The sequence below is a fragment of the Heliangelus exortis genome, chromosome 1, assembly GCF_036169615.1.
Source record: "Heliangelus exortis chromosome 1, bHelExo1.hap1, whole genome shotgun sequence".
NCBI lineage: Eukaryota > Metazoa > Chordata > Aves > Apodiformes > Trochilidae > Heliangelus > Heliangelus exortis.
The window spans coordinates 107,654,588-107,667,803 of NC_092422.1; the positions used below are offsets into that span (position 1 = coordinate 107,654,588).

Consider the following 13,216-nt stretch of genomic DNA (forward strand, 5'->3'; position numbering starts at 1 on the left):
CACTTGGATCAGTCCTCACCCCCTCTTGTTCACCTAACACAAGCATTAAAGCTGACACAAGAATGAAGCAAGGACAGGTACCCAAGTCTAGGAAAGGGGTGGGCACACATCAGCTTAAATCAGTAATGTAATTTATACTCTGATTCATGTTCATAATTAACACACTGACTAAAGTAATAGCTTTGCTGCCAACTACATTTCTGCAAGTGACAAAGCATTTAGTTGAATTACAGACTGTCAAACTGAATGGTGAAAAGGTGCACATTTAGGCCTTAACCTTACCTGAAGGAAGAGGAATGCAATTCTCAACACACACAAGGCAAGTGCTTCTTCTGCATTTTAAATTCAGTTTGATTTTTATTTATTATGCATCAACAGCTAGAGAAGCCATAACTCAACTGTTTATTGGGAAAGAACATTCCAACAAAGTATTTGAACTTTTGATAAGAAATTAAATTATTTTAGAAATTTTAAAGATAATTCAGAGTGTTTGTAACCAGTTCTGTGCACACGAGTCTTCTTGTTTCTCCACACTCACCCATAATTTTACTATTTGTTACCTTTGACAAAAACAACAAAACCAAAAGAATTGTTTCTGTGTTACAGGGAATGTTCCTGTTTTCATGATTTCTATTAGTGAGGTTATAAAATGAAAAAAACCACAAAGATAATCCAAACAAGATGTGGAAAAAGGAGTTTTTACCTCACTGAAACTCAAATCCCTTAAAAATAATAATTACAATAATAGTAATTCTAAGAAGTAAAAAATTTCAAGGTCTGCAAAGGCAAAAATTTCAGTTATTAAGTTGTAATCGGATATACTTAAGATCACCTTGTAACTGCCCAGTGTAAAACTGACTTCTATTAAATGTAATAAAGTACCTTAGAGTAGATAAAATTCTTATTTTGAGAGAACATATAAAAATCACAACTATTCCAATAAAAACTCTGTAGTAAGTATGTACAAAATAATTATCAAAGAATTTGGTTTATACAGCGTTGCTTTAAGTTACGAAATCAACTACATCATCTGAGAGTCACTGCTAGAAATGGATGCCTGGGCCACCAACTCAGATTTGTCTGCTTGCAACAGAACTGAGAGTTTATGTTCATTGCAAAGTGGGAACCATAAAGTAAAAAGAAATGAAGCTATTAGCCCAAAGAAAAGACTTCAACGATGCTAAATTCCCTGGATTGTCCCATTAAGCTACTTTTAATTGTTCAGTGAGGGAACCATTTAGAACCTAAATGGCAGCAGTCTCCATTTGCCCACTAGTTCCAGAAATAAGGCAGATTTTCTTGGGGCTTAGATGTCCATTCAGACACTCACCAACCCCAATTTCAGAAAGCCAGAAGCAATGACTTTCTATTATAACTCATGTAAGAGCTTAAACTGGTGAGCTGAAGACAAGCAGCTTGTGCTGCTTGTGAACCTCAAGTCACCCGGTTCATTACACACTGCTGCCAACTCGTACTTAAATGGAAACATGTTTTGTAACTGAGGATGATCAAACTAACTCCATTCCTAACTGCAGTACAAAATCTAAAGTCATACTCTGAAATATTTGGTAGCTCTTGGAAAGATGCCCAAAAGCATCACCTGTACTACAGACTCTGTATCCGTTTGTCATTTGACAAATCTGACTCAAAAAAGAGACATCGCATGGCTGCAACCATTTCAACATTCACCTGAGCACTACAAGTGCTGTACATTCCCCCCACCTCAGTCATTCAGTTGTGAAAGAATTGCTCAGAATTTCTGACATTCAGATACAGTCAGTTCTTTCCCATCATACAACTGTTGCAGTTGGTTTGAGTCATACTTTATGGACGGTTTTTCCATTTGAATCCCAGGGTCCAGGGCATTCTGTCCAACTATTTTAAGACTCACAACTTTTATTTTCCAGGTATTGTCCCTAACAGGGCAGCTAATAAGTCCAAAAATTTGTTCAAAGATGCCCAAACAAGTGTTTTCTCTATGTACTGTACCAGCCACTGCTATCAGTAGCAACCCATGTGGAGACATGACACATTTTAGTCCGTTGGCACGCAAATTAGGATTGAATAAAAGATATTCTTCTTTAACCAAGGAGAGCAGACGAAGGCTCACTATTTCTGCACCAACATATTCTTCTGTGTTTTTTTCTAATGTGTTGTAACAAAATTTCATTTTGGCATCCTCCCAAAAATGCTCTGGTCCCCATCTTCCTTCAGATTTTACTCCCAAAGGATGTTGAGAATTCAGGAGTTCAAAGAACCATTGACAGAATTCTTCTCCTAGATGATGAATGTCATTTTGTGGTGGCTTTTTCCTCTCTCCATGACTCTGCAATCAAGCACATTTTTCCCTTAGAATTATTTAGCCTCACCATGCAATATTACCATTTATAACAACATAAAATCATGTAAATCCTTATTTTAAGCACACTAAGTCTTCTTCAAGGGAAATGCCTGAATAAAACACACACAATAACATCTGATTTCATTTTACTATCATGATTATCTAGACAACCAGGGTACCTTGAATCACATTTAGAGGAGTCCTTCAGTTTCATGTTGGTCTGCAATTTATAAACACAGAGGAAAATCCTGGTTCTATTGAAAAAGAGCAGGTGAAGGATTTTTGAACAACTTCCCTGAGATGAGACCAGGATTGTCACACTGAGACAAAATTTCTGCTGAGTAGAAAGTTAGTTAGTTAATAACTTTTATTTCCAACTTTGCATTTCCAAAAGGTTACAGGAAAAAAAGGACACAGACCCAATCTGAAAAGTTAATTTCAAATTAAGGCATATCAACTAAAAAGTGCTTATAAATAATTATATTGACATGTCCTGTTTCCTGTCATCTTCAGTCTCTTCTTTTTTATACCTTCTAAGTTGGTGAATTGCTTTGGTTTCTGCATCTTTATATAACAGATGAGAACAAATAGGCCTTATCAGAATGCCACCTTTGGAAAATGCACATCCTATAACTTGAAGCTGACAGAATACTTCAGATTTGGCTGGATATTTTAGCTGTGTCAATCGAATATGTTAAGAAAATGCAAAGCCAATTCCGGGAGAACTGAAAAATCAAAGAATTAATGTGTTCCAGAATTTTTTGTCCACCAGATCACACACCTGAATTTAGCTGCCCAAAATCATGCATAAGATGCTTGGTCACTTTTATGACTGAATTTGTAGTCTTCATCATATTTCTAACAGGAAAAGAGCCCAAATCAAAGAAAACTGTAATGTACATTACCATTGTTCCTACAAAACAGACTAAAGTCTTGAGGAGTATCTCAGTTAATTTTCTAATTGTACAACTAATCACTTAAGCCAGTCTATATGTCATTGAGATAGAAGGGCTGCAGGAACTTTCACATAGCATCATAGGCTTACTGAAACTCCAGTCAGCCCATCAAAAAAATCCTGCCTTCAAACTGTTATAAAATCCTCTGTTCAACACTGAAACTGCTGAGAAAGCACAATTAAGTAATGACACAAAGTAAACATTGCTAGCAGATAATCAGACCTTCAAAGAATAATTTAAAAAGGCTTGGTCTTAGATTCTTGAACTCTGTGAAAGCCTTAGAGAAGACTGGGTCAGTAAAAGAAACTATGAAACTACTCAAAGCAGATTTTCCACTAGTTCCCGATATGTTACAGACAAGCCACTTCCTTGTTTTCCAGAAAATTACACATACCTAAAATACACTCCTAAAATACATTAAGATGTAGAGGGATAAGAAATACTTCAAAACAATAAATACTTTGGACAACTTAATTTATTTACCTTTCATCACAAAACTTCACTATAAAGTAACACTTGGAAAGTGTTCTTGCAAAAGTGACTTTTTTTTTTTTTTTTTTCCTCAAAAGCTACTCACACTAAAAACTGTTTTGAAAACAATTTTCAGCTAAGTCATAATTCTCATCAGTTACTCCCTGAGAGAAAGCTCAATGCAACAGGCTACCAACAGTTACAGAGCTCTCCCAGTCCAGCTGGTGGGGCTGTTGCACATCAGGTTCTGAAGTACAACACGGGAAAGAGCAAGGCGGCCATTCCGAACTACACGGTAAAGATCCCCAACTAATAAAATAATAAACTATAATAAAACTAATAAAACACTGGAAGTTCATGACACTGCCAGGATGGATGTAAATGTCAAAATTTTGAACTTCAAAACAACCTGTAACTTCTAAAACACATTTATTTGCACTGTGTTAAGTATTACTATCATAAAGCAAAAAAATGACACAGGCACAGCACTGCTACAGGCTTTTCATTTCAATGACAGAAAAATTAGCTAAAATCCATTCTGCACTCTTAACTGAACAGCAAACAGCTTGCAGACAGTGCTGCTTTGATTGCACTGTCTCTAGAAGTAGATGAAGGCCACTTACAAAGTGGAAGTTTTCTCTCCATTCCCTCCCTTGCCACATTTTCTGTCTGACATGTTTTCACCCTATGATCTGCTACCAATAGCATCATTTTGCTCTGCTCTGGTGTGCATCTTGCCAATGGTATTGTAAAGCCTGATGTGGATGGAATATGACAGGATATCCTGAATCTATACCAGAAGTTCATGATGATCCACCACATGAAAAAATGACAAGGGACTATGCAGAGCTTCTGTACCATTAAAACTGTTTTCAGTTGTCCTTGAATCTACAGAATTACTTGCAAATAGCTTCTGTTTTAACTTACAGTACAACTTAAATATTAACAGTATGGAGAAGACCCAACACATTAGACTTCAAACACATTAATATAGTGTCTTGGGATAGTGCAGTGGTGTTTTGATTGTGTAAGGGTGACAGGGGTGTCTCCTGAGAGAAGCTGCTGGAAGCTCCCCTGGCTCCAGCTCCCAATTCTGGCCAAGGTTGAGCAGATGTGGGAAGGTGGATGCACCTCTGTGAGTAACATATTCCAGAAGGGGAAAATGAAACTACAAAAAGACCTGCAGACCACTGTAGATGGGGAAGTGAGAGTAATGCCAGAGCAGAGATAAAATGATTGGTGAGAAAGAAGGGGGAAAAGGTACCCAAGCAGAGATTTCCCTGCAGCCCGTGGTGAGATGGCAGCTGCCCTTCAGCAACCCATGGAGTAGCACAGTGGAGTGAAAATGTCCCTATTCCTGTCTTGATTAACAGCCTTTAGGTATATTTTGTCCTCCCTCTCCCACAGTGGGGGTGGGAGGGGTAAGTGAGAGGAGGCCTGGTTGTTACCAGATGTGGCTAAACTGTGACATACACTTTGCAAGACAGAGAAGTGCGTGCTCTGCAAGTTATACGTTGGCACAGAGACCTTAAAATGATGTAATTTTTAAAAAAGAGGAAAAACAAAACAACCAACAACGAACCAACCAAAATCAAACAAACCCAAGAGTTACAGAGATTCAGTACATTCCTAAATACATGTGAAAAGCCACCTTTTAGATGCATGCAAGAACATTTACCCTGGTTATCCTGCAAAAGCAATGCTAAACATCCACAGGTCTTTCAGAAAGCAGCACTCACCTCTGAGTATGTTTTTTTCTCCCCTGACTCTGAGCCACATCTTGTGAACTGTCTACTCCAGTACTGTTTTACATGTTCAATGAGTTGATTCTTCTCAGAGGAAGGAGGCACTGGAATTCCATGTAATGCCAAATACTTAAAGAGGATTTCTCGACAGACTTTTCTGCGTTTCAGAAGTTCTTCTACATTTTGGCTGTAAGCCAAAATGGCATGAATGGCTTCTGCAAGTAAAGAAATTCGAGTTAACAGTTGCTTTTCTCATTATTAAATCCCATACCAATGTCATTCCTTAAACTCCTGAGCAGCACCTCCAAATAAAGCACACAACATGCTTAAATGAAATGCAAATACTTCAAAGTTTTTTTTCAACCTGAAATCTGACCTCCTCCTCCTCCTAGACACAGAAGACACCTATAGACTTGGGAGCATGTTTTGAAACAATGTTGTTTATAGTGAAGTCTGTGCTACTTCAGAATATTTTCCTCCAGTATCAATGGCTGCTTGGAACTTATTATTTATTATTTGAGTTTCAAGAAAAGGATGCAGCTCTTCCAAATTAAATTTCTAACATTTCTAGAACTATTTTCAATCTATTTAGAAATTTTGACTGCTTCAAGAAGTATCAAGTCTGTTGCACACAATGTATTTCACTAGTACTTCCCAAGATGGAGCTAACCTTCAAAACAAGTTCCTGTAACAGGAAATCACCTAGAACTTCCTGCTTTGTGTCACCATACAGCAACTCCACTTAGCTGAGTTTGGTTTCATTTTTCATTTGAAAAGCTCTGGGATAGTTCCAAATAAGCAATCCACCCACCTTCTTAGAATGAAAATGACACAGAGAATGAAGAACTAGACAAAATTTTTATGGTTCTTCTGAATACAGAATGTGAATCTTAATTTATGTATCAAACATGATTTGGTCAGAGAACATGTTGTTATTTTCAAAAATTTCCAAGTTTTCAATTTTTTTCCCATTAACAGAAAATTGACAGAAATCCAAAAAGATAACTAAGATAATCTTTGATGACTCATATGCTGAACAAGAATTCTAGCACCAGCACTCTGCTATTTTTCAGATAACACACTGTTAAAATGAGGTTCCATCTGGGTTTCTGAAGGCTGATGGGAATAGAATTAAATCTGTTTTATTTTCATGCTAATAAAATTAATACTTCCAGGTTCATGAGAAAACACCATGAATCACAGCACAATAACAGTGCACTGAAAAGTAACATGAAAAAAAACAGCTACAAGACTGGTACAATTTAGGAAACACAACAAACTGCAATTCACTTTTAAAGTAGTTGTGGTAGCAAGCTCTGCGGCTGGGTACCTAAAATTTTACTTATAAAAACTGTGAGTTTCAGCACAGAGATACTAACTGATGGGGAAAAAACAGAATGAACTAAAAAAAATTCTAATTTAATTTACAACCACTGCAAAATAAAAGGTAAGAGCTACAGGCATAAGAATTTTTCAAGATTAGTGTTTGACAAATCTTACAGGCCTGAGATATATCATATGAAACATATTCAAGATTTCTGGATGACTACATTTCAGGGCAATATTTTAAGTGGCCTCAGGTAAGTCTTGTAGAAAATCAAGTTGGATGAAACAAATCTTAGCATGTATGAAGTGATGGGGGATGGTCAAACCTGAGAGTGCCCTGTTCTACAAAAAAAAAAAAAATTCAATATTAGATCTTTGGTTTACCTTTTCAAAATCTGAAAGCAAACCTCATTAACGCAAACAGCAACAGACAATAGTTTAAACACGTTCTAAGCACTAACAGGGCACAGCAGCACATGAGGCTCACCGGGGAGGGCGGCCTAAGAGAAAAGGAAGCTCTTGAGAACTGAAAATCTGCTACAAGCCACTAGCAAGTTCCTTGGCTAAAATAACTCCCACCAGCCACATCCTGGTGCTGCTCGGATGCACCCAGACCACTGGAGGAAAAGGCTCCGAGCAGCTACAACCGAAAAAGAAGCAGCCTTCCTCGGGCAGGGCGCTACGAACCCCCCTAGCCAGCTGCAGCACACCGGCCGAAGTCTTCTCCTCCCCAGCCCACAGCTCTGAGCCAGCCCGGCCCGAAGTCCGCGGCGCTGGAGCAAAACCACGCCCGCAGCCTCCAGCCTTACTTCCACGTCCGACCCGGACGTGTCTGAGCGGCCGACAAGCCCACGGGCCGGCCGGGAAGGGGTCAGGCAGCCGCGCCCGACAAGGCAGAGGGGCAAGATTCAGTGTTACCGTGCCGGGACGAAAGGCGGTCGGGCCGGGAAGGCCGCCGCAGGAGTCAGCGTTCCCCTCGCAGGCTCCTCGTACCTTGACGGTTCTCCGGGTGTACCAGGCGGTTGGTGACGGTGTCCGTCAGCGCCATCAGGTCGTTAGTCCCCAGAAACTCCAGGAGTTCGCGGCAAGCAGCTTGCTCCCGCTCGCTCAGCCCCAGCGACGTCATCGCCCCGGCCCGCTTCGCCGGAGCCGCCGCCGCTTCCCCAACTGCAGCTTCCTGTACTCAGCTCTAACCGGCCCCTCCCGTGACGGTGATGGGCGCCGGGTGGAAATAGTGGCCACACTGAGGTTCCGCTCAGGAGCTGCGGGAGAGAAGGGGCCGTGATGCGGGGCCGTATTCGGGCCGTGATGCCGAGCCGCCGGACTCCTCACAGCAACGAGAAACCTCCCCGTGTTGCGGGCCACTGAGCCGGACGGGAGGGCGAGAGCGTCCCAAGCCATCCTTGGAGCTGTCCGTGGAGAGCAAGAGCCGGGCAGATGAGGGCCCAAAAGCTGCAGCCTGGCCCAGGGGGGAGGGAAGGCCACAAGAAAGTGAATTTAAATGTATATATGAAGAGTTTAAGTATCGCGCTTCCCTGCCGTCAGGTTGTGAAGCTGCCGTCCTGGTTTTCTTCCCCCGCTCCTTAAACCAAGTGCAGAACCACAACCAAGGGGTCTGACCCCATTGCTTACCCCCAGGTGTGTGGGGACTTCCCTTCCCTGTCAGAGGATGCAAAGGAAGACCGAAACCCCATAACCCACATCTGTTCAACCATGATTTTTCCTCAAGCTGTGGTAACATCTAAGGTGGCCACTTCAGGAAGAGTGACCCATCTTTGGGTATCTGAGATATAGCCACTGATGGATGGAGTAAATCTTCCACTAAAGGAGCTGTTGGGACACCTTGGGAGCCAACACGAAGCAAGTTACCCATGTCCACAAATGTGCAGCATCTCCCTAAGGAAATTAACTTCTATAAGCCAAAGCTGCTTTTGTTCTACATGTGAAGCTTGAACCTTTACTGCCAACTGGAGGAGCAGCACTTTTCTCAGTCAAGGGCAGACAAAAAAAACAATGTTCTTTTTTGGGGGGTTAGTGAGAGAAAAGAAAAAAAAGAAGATTAACAAAAAACAAAAAACAAAAAACAACAACAACAACAAAAAAACCAGCCGCTTCAGTTGATCTTAAGGACTGTAAGCTAGATGAGGACTAACAGTGAGAAAAATACACATGCAGGGAGGTCTTGGCCTCACCATGGCAGAAGAAGCAGGCACTCTCATTAAACCCAGGCTTCAATATGGGTAGCAGAAGGAGGCCACCTTTTGGTGCTAAAGCTGCTTGGGGTTTCTAAAACAGGAAGACCAAGACTCTGTAAGGATACACAGACCACTCTTGAAGACTGGAGTTAAAATTACTAGTGAGGCTTTTGCTCCAAGAGATGACAAAGCAAGGGAACATTTCTTTATGGCAGGCTGTTCAGATCTCTAATAATGAATGCTTGCCCTCAAGATCTTGTAAATCTAAGACAGAGAACATCTGCATGAACAGAGAACACATCTCTACCCTGCATGTTACACATACATTTGTTTTAGGAGATTGCTCCCTCTTTGAGGTCTGAAAAAACTGTCTGTGCAGCTCCCCCAGGTTCATCAAAGAAAAACAAGCAACATTCAGCTAAAGTAAACAGCTATTCTCTTGAGCTACAGCAGTGAATGCAAAATAAACCAGAAACAGCTGAACCAATCTGGCTCATTAATTTTAAGTCCAACATTGAGATAAAAATTCAGTCCTATAGCATCTGGAAAGATTCAACAAAATGTTTGCTGTGCCAAATTTTCCCTCACATGATTTAATATTCTTTATGCAGTTCAAGCAACATGTAGCAGCTTCTATTGACAAGATCTGTCTCATATATAATGTACATTGCATATGTACATTATATATGTACATATATACGTATATATATGACATACATCTATTACACATTCTGCAGACCCTGTTACTTGTGTGCCCTTCATGAAAAAGAAAGACGTCCCACCACCATTCTGCATAAAACTGGACAACTTACAGGCCACCACGGAAATTTTGCTGCTGAAATTTTGGATTTTTTAAAATTCATCCTACAAGCTTAAAATTAGAAAATGCATACAAGAAATATAAATTAATTTAATTTTGCTTGTTTCAATGAACCTATTTAGATTTGAAGCCTTTACAGGAGTAAGAGCTAACTAAATACTCTAGAATTTGGGGGAGGGGAAACTTGAGGATCAAAATTACATTTAAAAAATAATATTATTTTGATATGTTTGCTGTGTTTTCAGTGATTTTTTTTTTTTTTTTTTTTTTTTAGATTGGCAGGTTGCCTTAGAATTGTCACAATTCGATTAATCCTGAGAGAAGAAAAGTGAATTGTCATCACAGAGACTGGACAGCTTCCTTAATGTTTAGAACTGACTGTTTTTTTTTTTTTTTTTAATATACCTACACCTTGGAAGTACTTCCCCTTTGGAGGTGGTGGGAGGAATGGGGAAAAATCTCAGAAACAGTTTTTTTGTTTCGTCTTTTCTTTTCTTTCTTGTAACTCAGAATTGTCCATAGAATTATTTAAACTTTCAAAATTGACTTTGATCACTGACAAGGGATGTAAACTGGCATTCCTACTGGGGAAGAAACAGCAAAATTATCAGCCCATATAAACCAAAGGTAAATAGAACTCTTGTAAAATTAAACTGCAGTCGTAACTCAAGGAATCACTACAAGTGATCCTCTCCCCCTGTCCTGCCTCCTCTCCATGCGTTCAGAATTTTATTTACTGCAACTGATATCCATAAAAACTCAACCATCCTCTTTTTTATATGAGCACAGTGCAGAAGTCAGGCACTGAGGCAGGCAGTACTGGATTTAATGGCACTCATACATGTGAAGAGAGCTTCAGCCAGTGCTAAATACTGTTCGAAGCCACACAGGCACTGCTCTTATACCAGCAAAAGAGCATAAAACATATCAGAGCTTATTTAGACTGGCAGGAACTGAACTTAAAAGAAACACCAGGTACAGACTTCTTTTTCCTTCCTTTGAAAGCTACTCAAACTGCCTCCATAAAAAGAAGCAAACACAGATATAAATTTTACAGTCATCTATAGAAACTGCTGCTTCTGGGTGGACACAGTCATAAACTACAGCAACATGAGGATACTTACGTGCAGTTAAATGGTTCTGGCAATTGCATCAACTTATTTTACCACTGTTATCCTAAATTTTTCAGCAAGTTAGCTTGTGTAGTGTAAATTATGCTGACAGATAGAGATGACATGTATAGCTTGAAAGAATAGATTATAAAAAAGGAACATGAAGCATGTTCACTTTAACTGTACCGCCCAATTTCATTTCATAACCTTAAATTGATACTGTACCTCCTACCTGCCATCGATGTTATTTTTCTTAGATAATTCTACAAATTAAAAAAGTTACCAATATAACCTTTACAATTTTCAACATGCAAAATTTAAATGCTTAAAGTCATCTAACTACCAAACAACTTCAAAGTTGACATTTGTCTTGAACTTACGTGGATTATTTCAAGTGCCTTTGAACACTTCTTTGGTCTATCCAGATGCTTCTGGTTATTTGGTGCTTCATTCACCCAAGTACCAACTCCTCATGGGATCAAAGTTCAATGTTTAGTCATTTAACAGTGGTCACCAAAGCTTTCCTGTGATTTTTACCAGCCACACTGATGAGAAAAGTTAGAACACTGCATTTGGCTGCCAGCTTTGGGTACAGTTCTACTCAGAAATTGTTACTTCTGCCTGGAATTGTAGAACTTCAAAAGAATTAGAACAATATCCAGGGCATAAAAGTTTACATTTGGTATATGAATATATTTTGCAATTAATTTATCAAGTGGCTTATGTATACATTGCCATTCTGATACATTGCCCTGTAGAAAGTATAGCTAAGTAAAGCTACATACAAAAAAGCCCAAACAACAAAACGCACAAACATTTAAAAATTTTGCATTTGACATTTGAAACCTGCAATCAAAGAACATTAAGAATTTACAGGACTGTGAATAATAGATCTAAATAATCCAGCATTTTCTGATGGCAGTATTGAACTTTTTTCAGCAGTAGAAAATGCAATTACACCATCTTTCTCTGTACTACAGAATTCAGTGGAGGAGACTATAAACAATGCAATGGGAACAAGTTTATCATACTAGAGGTTCCCACCTCTTTTAGCAACATGATCAGAAACAAACTCATGAAGTGCAACAACTGAGGCTCAGCTCCATATATTAGTGCCAGCCAATCTTCCAAAGAGGTTTAGACCAGCATTTGGCACTTGTAATGCAAGGCCACTGGAGAACTTTAACAATTTTATGTAGGAAAAAGACAAGTTAGAAACAGAGGGATCTTGAAACTGCTACATCCAGACCTGTCTGTGACATCAGGATTGGCTTTCAAACCCTAAACAAGTTTCAGGGTGGTTAACATTCACCATGTTTCAAAATCATTATTCCCCTGGGGTAAACACCACACAAGCCATTAAAATGAACACAGTTTTCTTTAAACACCATATACAACTTTCCTTTGCAAGCTTTAGTAGTCCTTCCAACCACTACTGCCTCCATCTTTGCCCTGCCAACCTTACACCATTCTCCACATGTAAAAAAAACACTACATAAGCCATGTAGTACCAGGTCAGAAATTTCAGAGGCCTGTACTGCCCCCCAGATCTGGAGTGATCACTGAGCAGATTCCTACCTCCCCTGGTGTTCTCATAGATTCCATTTATCAGGGAGTGCATCATCTGAACAATAAACGCTGCCTGTACATTATATAGGTCTATCAGTAAAGACAAAGTCTGGGTCCCACTGCACGTGGCCAACTATTTAATGATTTAAATAATGAGCTTAAAGTTGCCAGTGTTTTGAAGATGGTTGGAGACAGTCAAGCCTGAGTAGTGGATGGCTGGGTGTCTGTGGTTCAAATGCTGAAGGAAGCTTTTTCTGCAGTAGGTGTGTTTTCATGTGTCTCAGATTAATGACCTATTCCTCTCCTTCACACATAGCCATGCTTCTCTCTTTAGCAGTTACTTATTTGTAAAGAATCTGTGAAAATAATGAAACTTTTTGAAGACTTATTTAACTAAGAGGTCCCAAATTTACCAGAGCAGGTATTAGCTAGAAGGAACATGGGGGAGAGGGGTGGGATGGGGAGGGAACAAAGAGACAGTCAGTTCAGTTCTATTTTCCTTGCTAGTCCTGGACATTCTTGGATATACTTCAACATACTCAGTTGTTCAAATCCAAATATCCACACAGACCTGGCAGCTTTACAAAGGTGCTGTGCAACAACCATATACCAAACAGCACAGGAAAACTATACATATCTTGCAGCAGTATTTTCACAGTGATTCCCCAAAAGACAAATCAA

General features: G+C 39.6%; 1 protein-coding gene across 1 annotated transcript; it reads right to left on the reverse strand.

Moving 5' to 3' along the window:
- Positions 1–327: 327 nt before the first annotated feature.
- On the reverse strand, positions 328–8,007 carry C1H3orf38 (chromosome 1 C3orf38 homolog). Its single transcript, XM_071757074.1, has 3 exons — positions 7,833–8,007; positions 5,508–5,728; positions 328–2,326 (listed from the first exon to the last, which is right to left on the reverse strand). Exons 1-3 carry the CDS (start codon positions 7,963–7,965, stop codon positions 1,751–1,753), a joined length of 930 nt encoding a protein of 309 aa, XP_071613175.1. The 5' UTR covers positions 7,966–8,007; the 3' UTR covers positions 328–1,750.
- Positions 8,008–13,216: the final 5,209 nt, after the last annotated feature.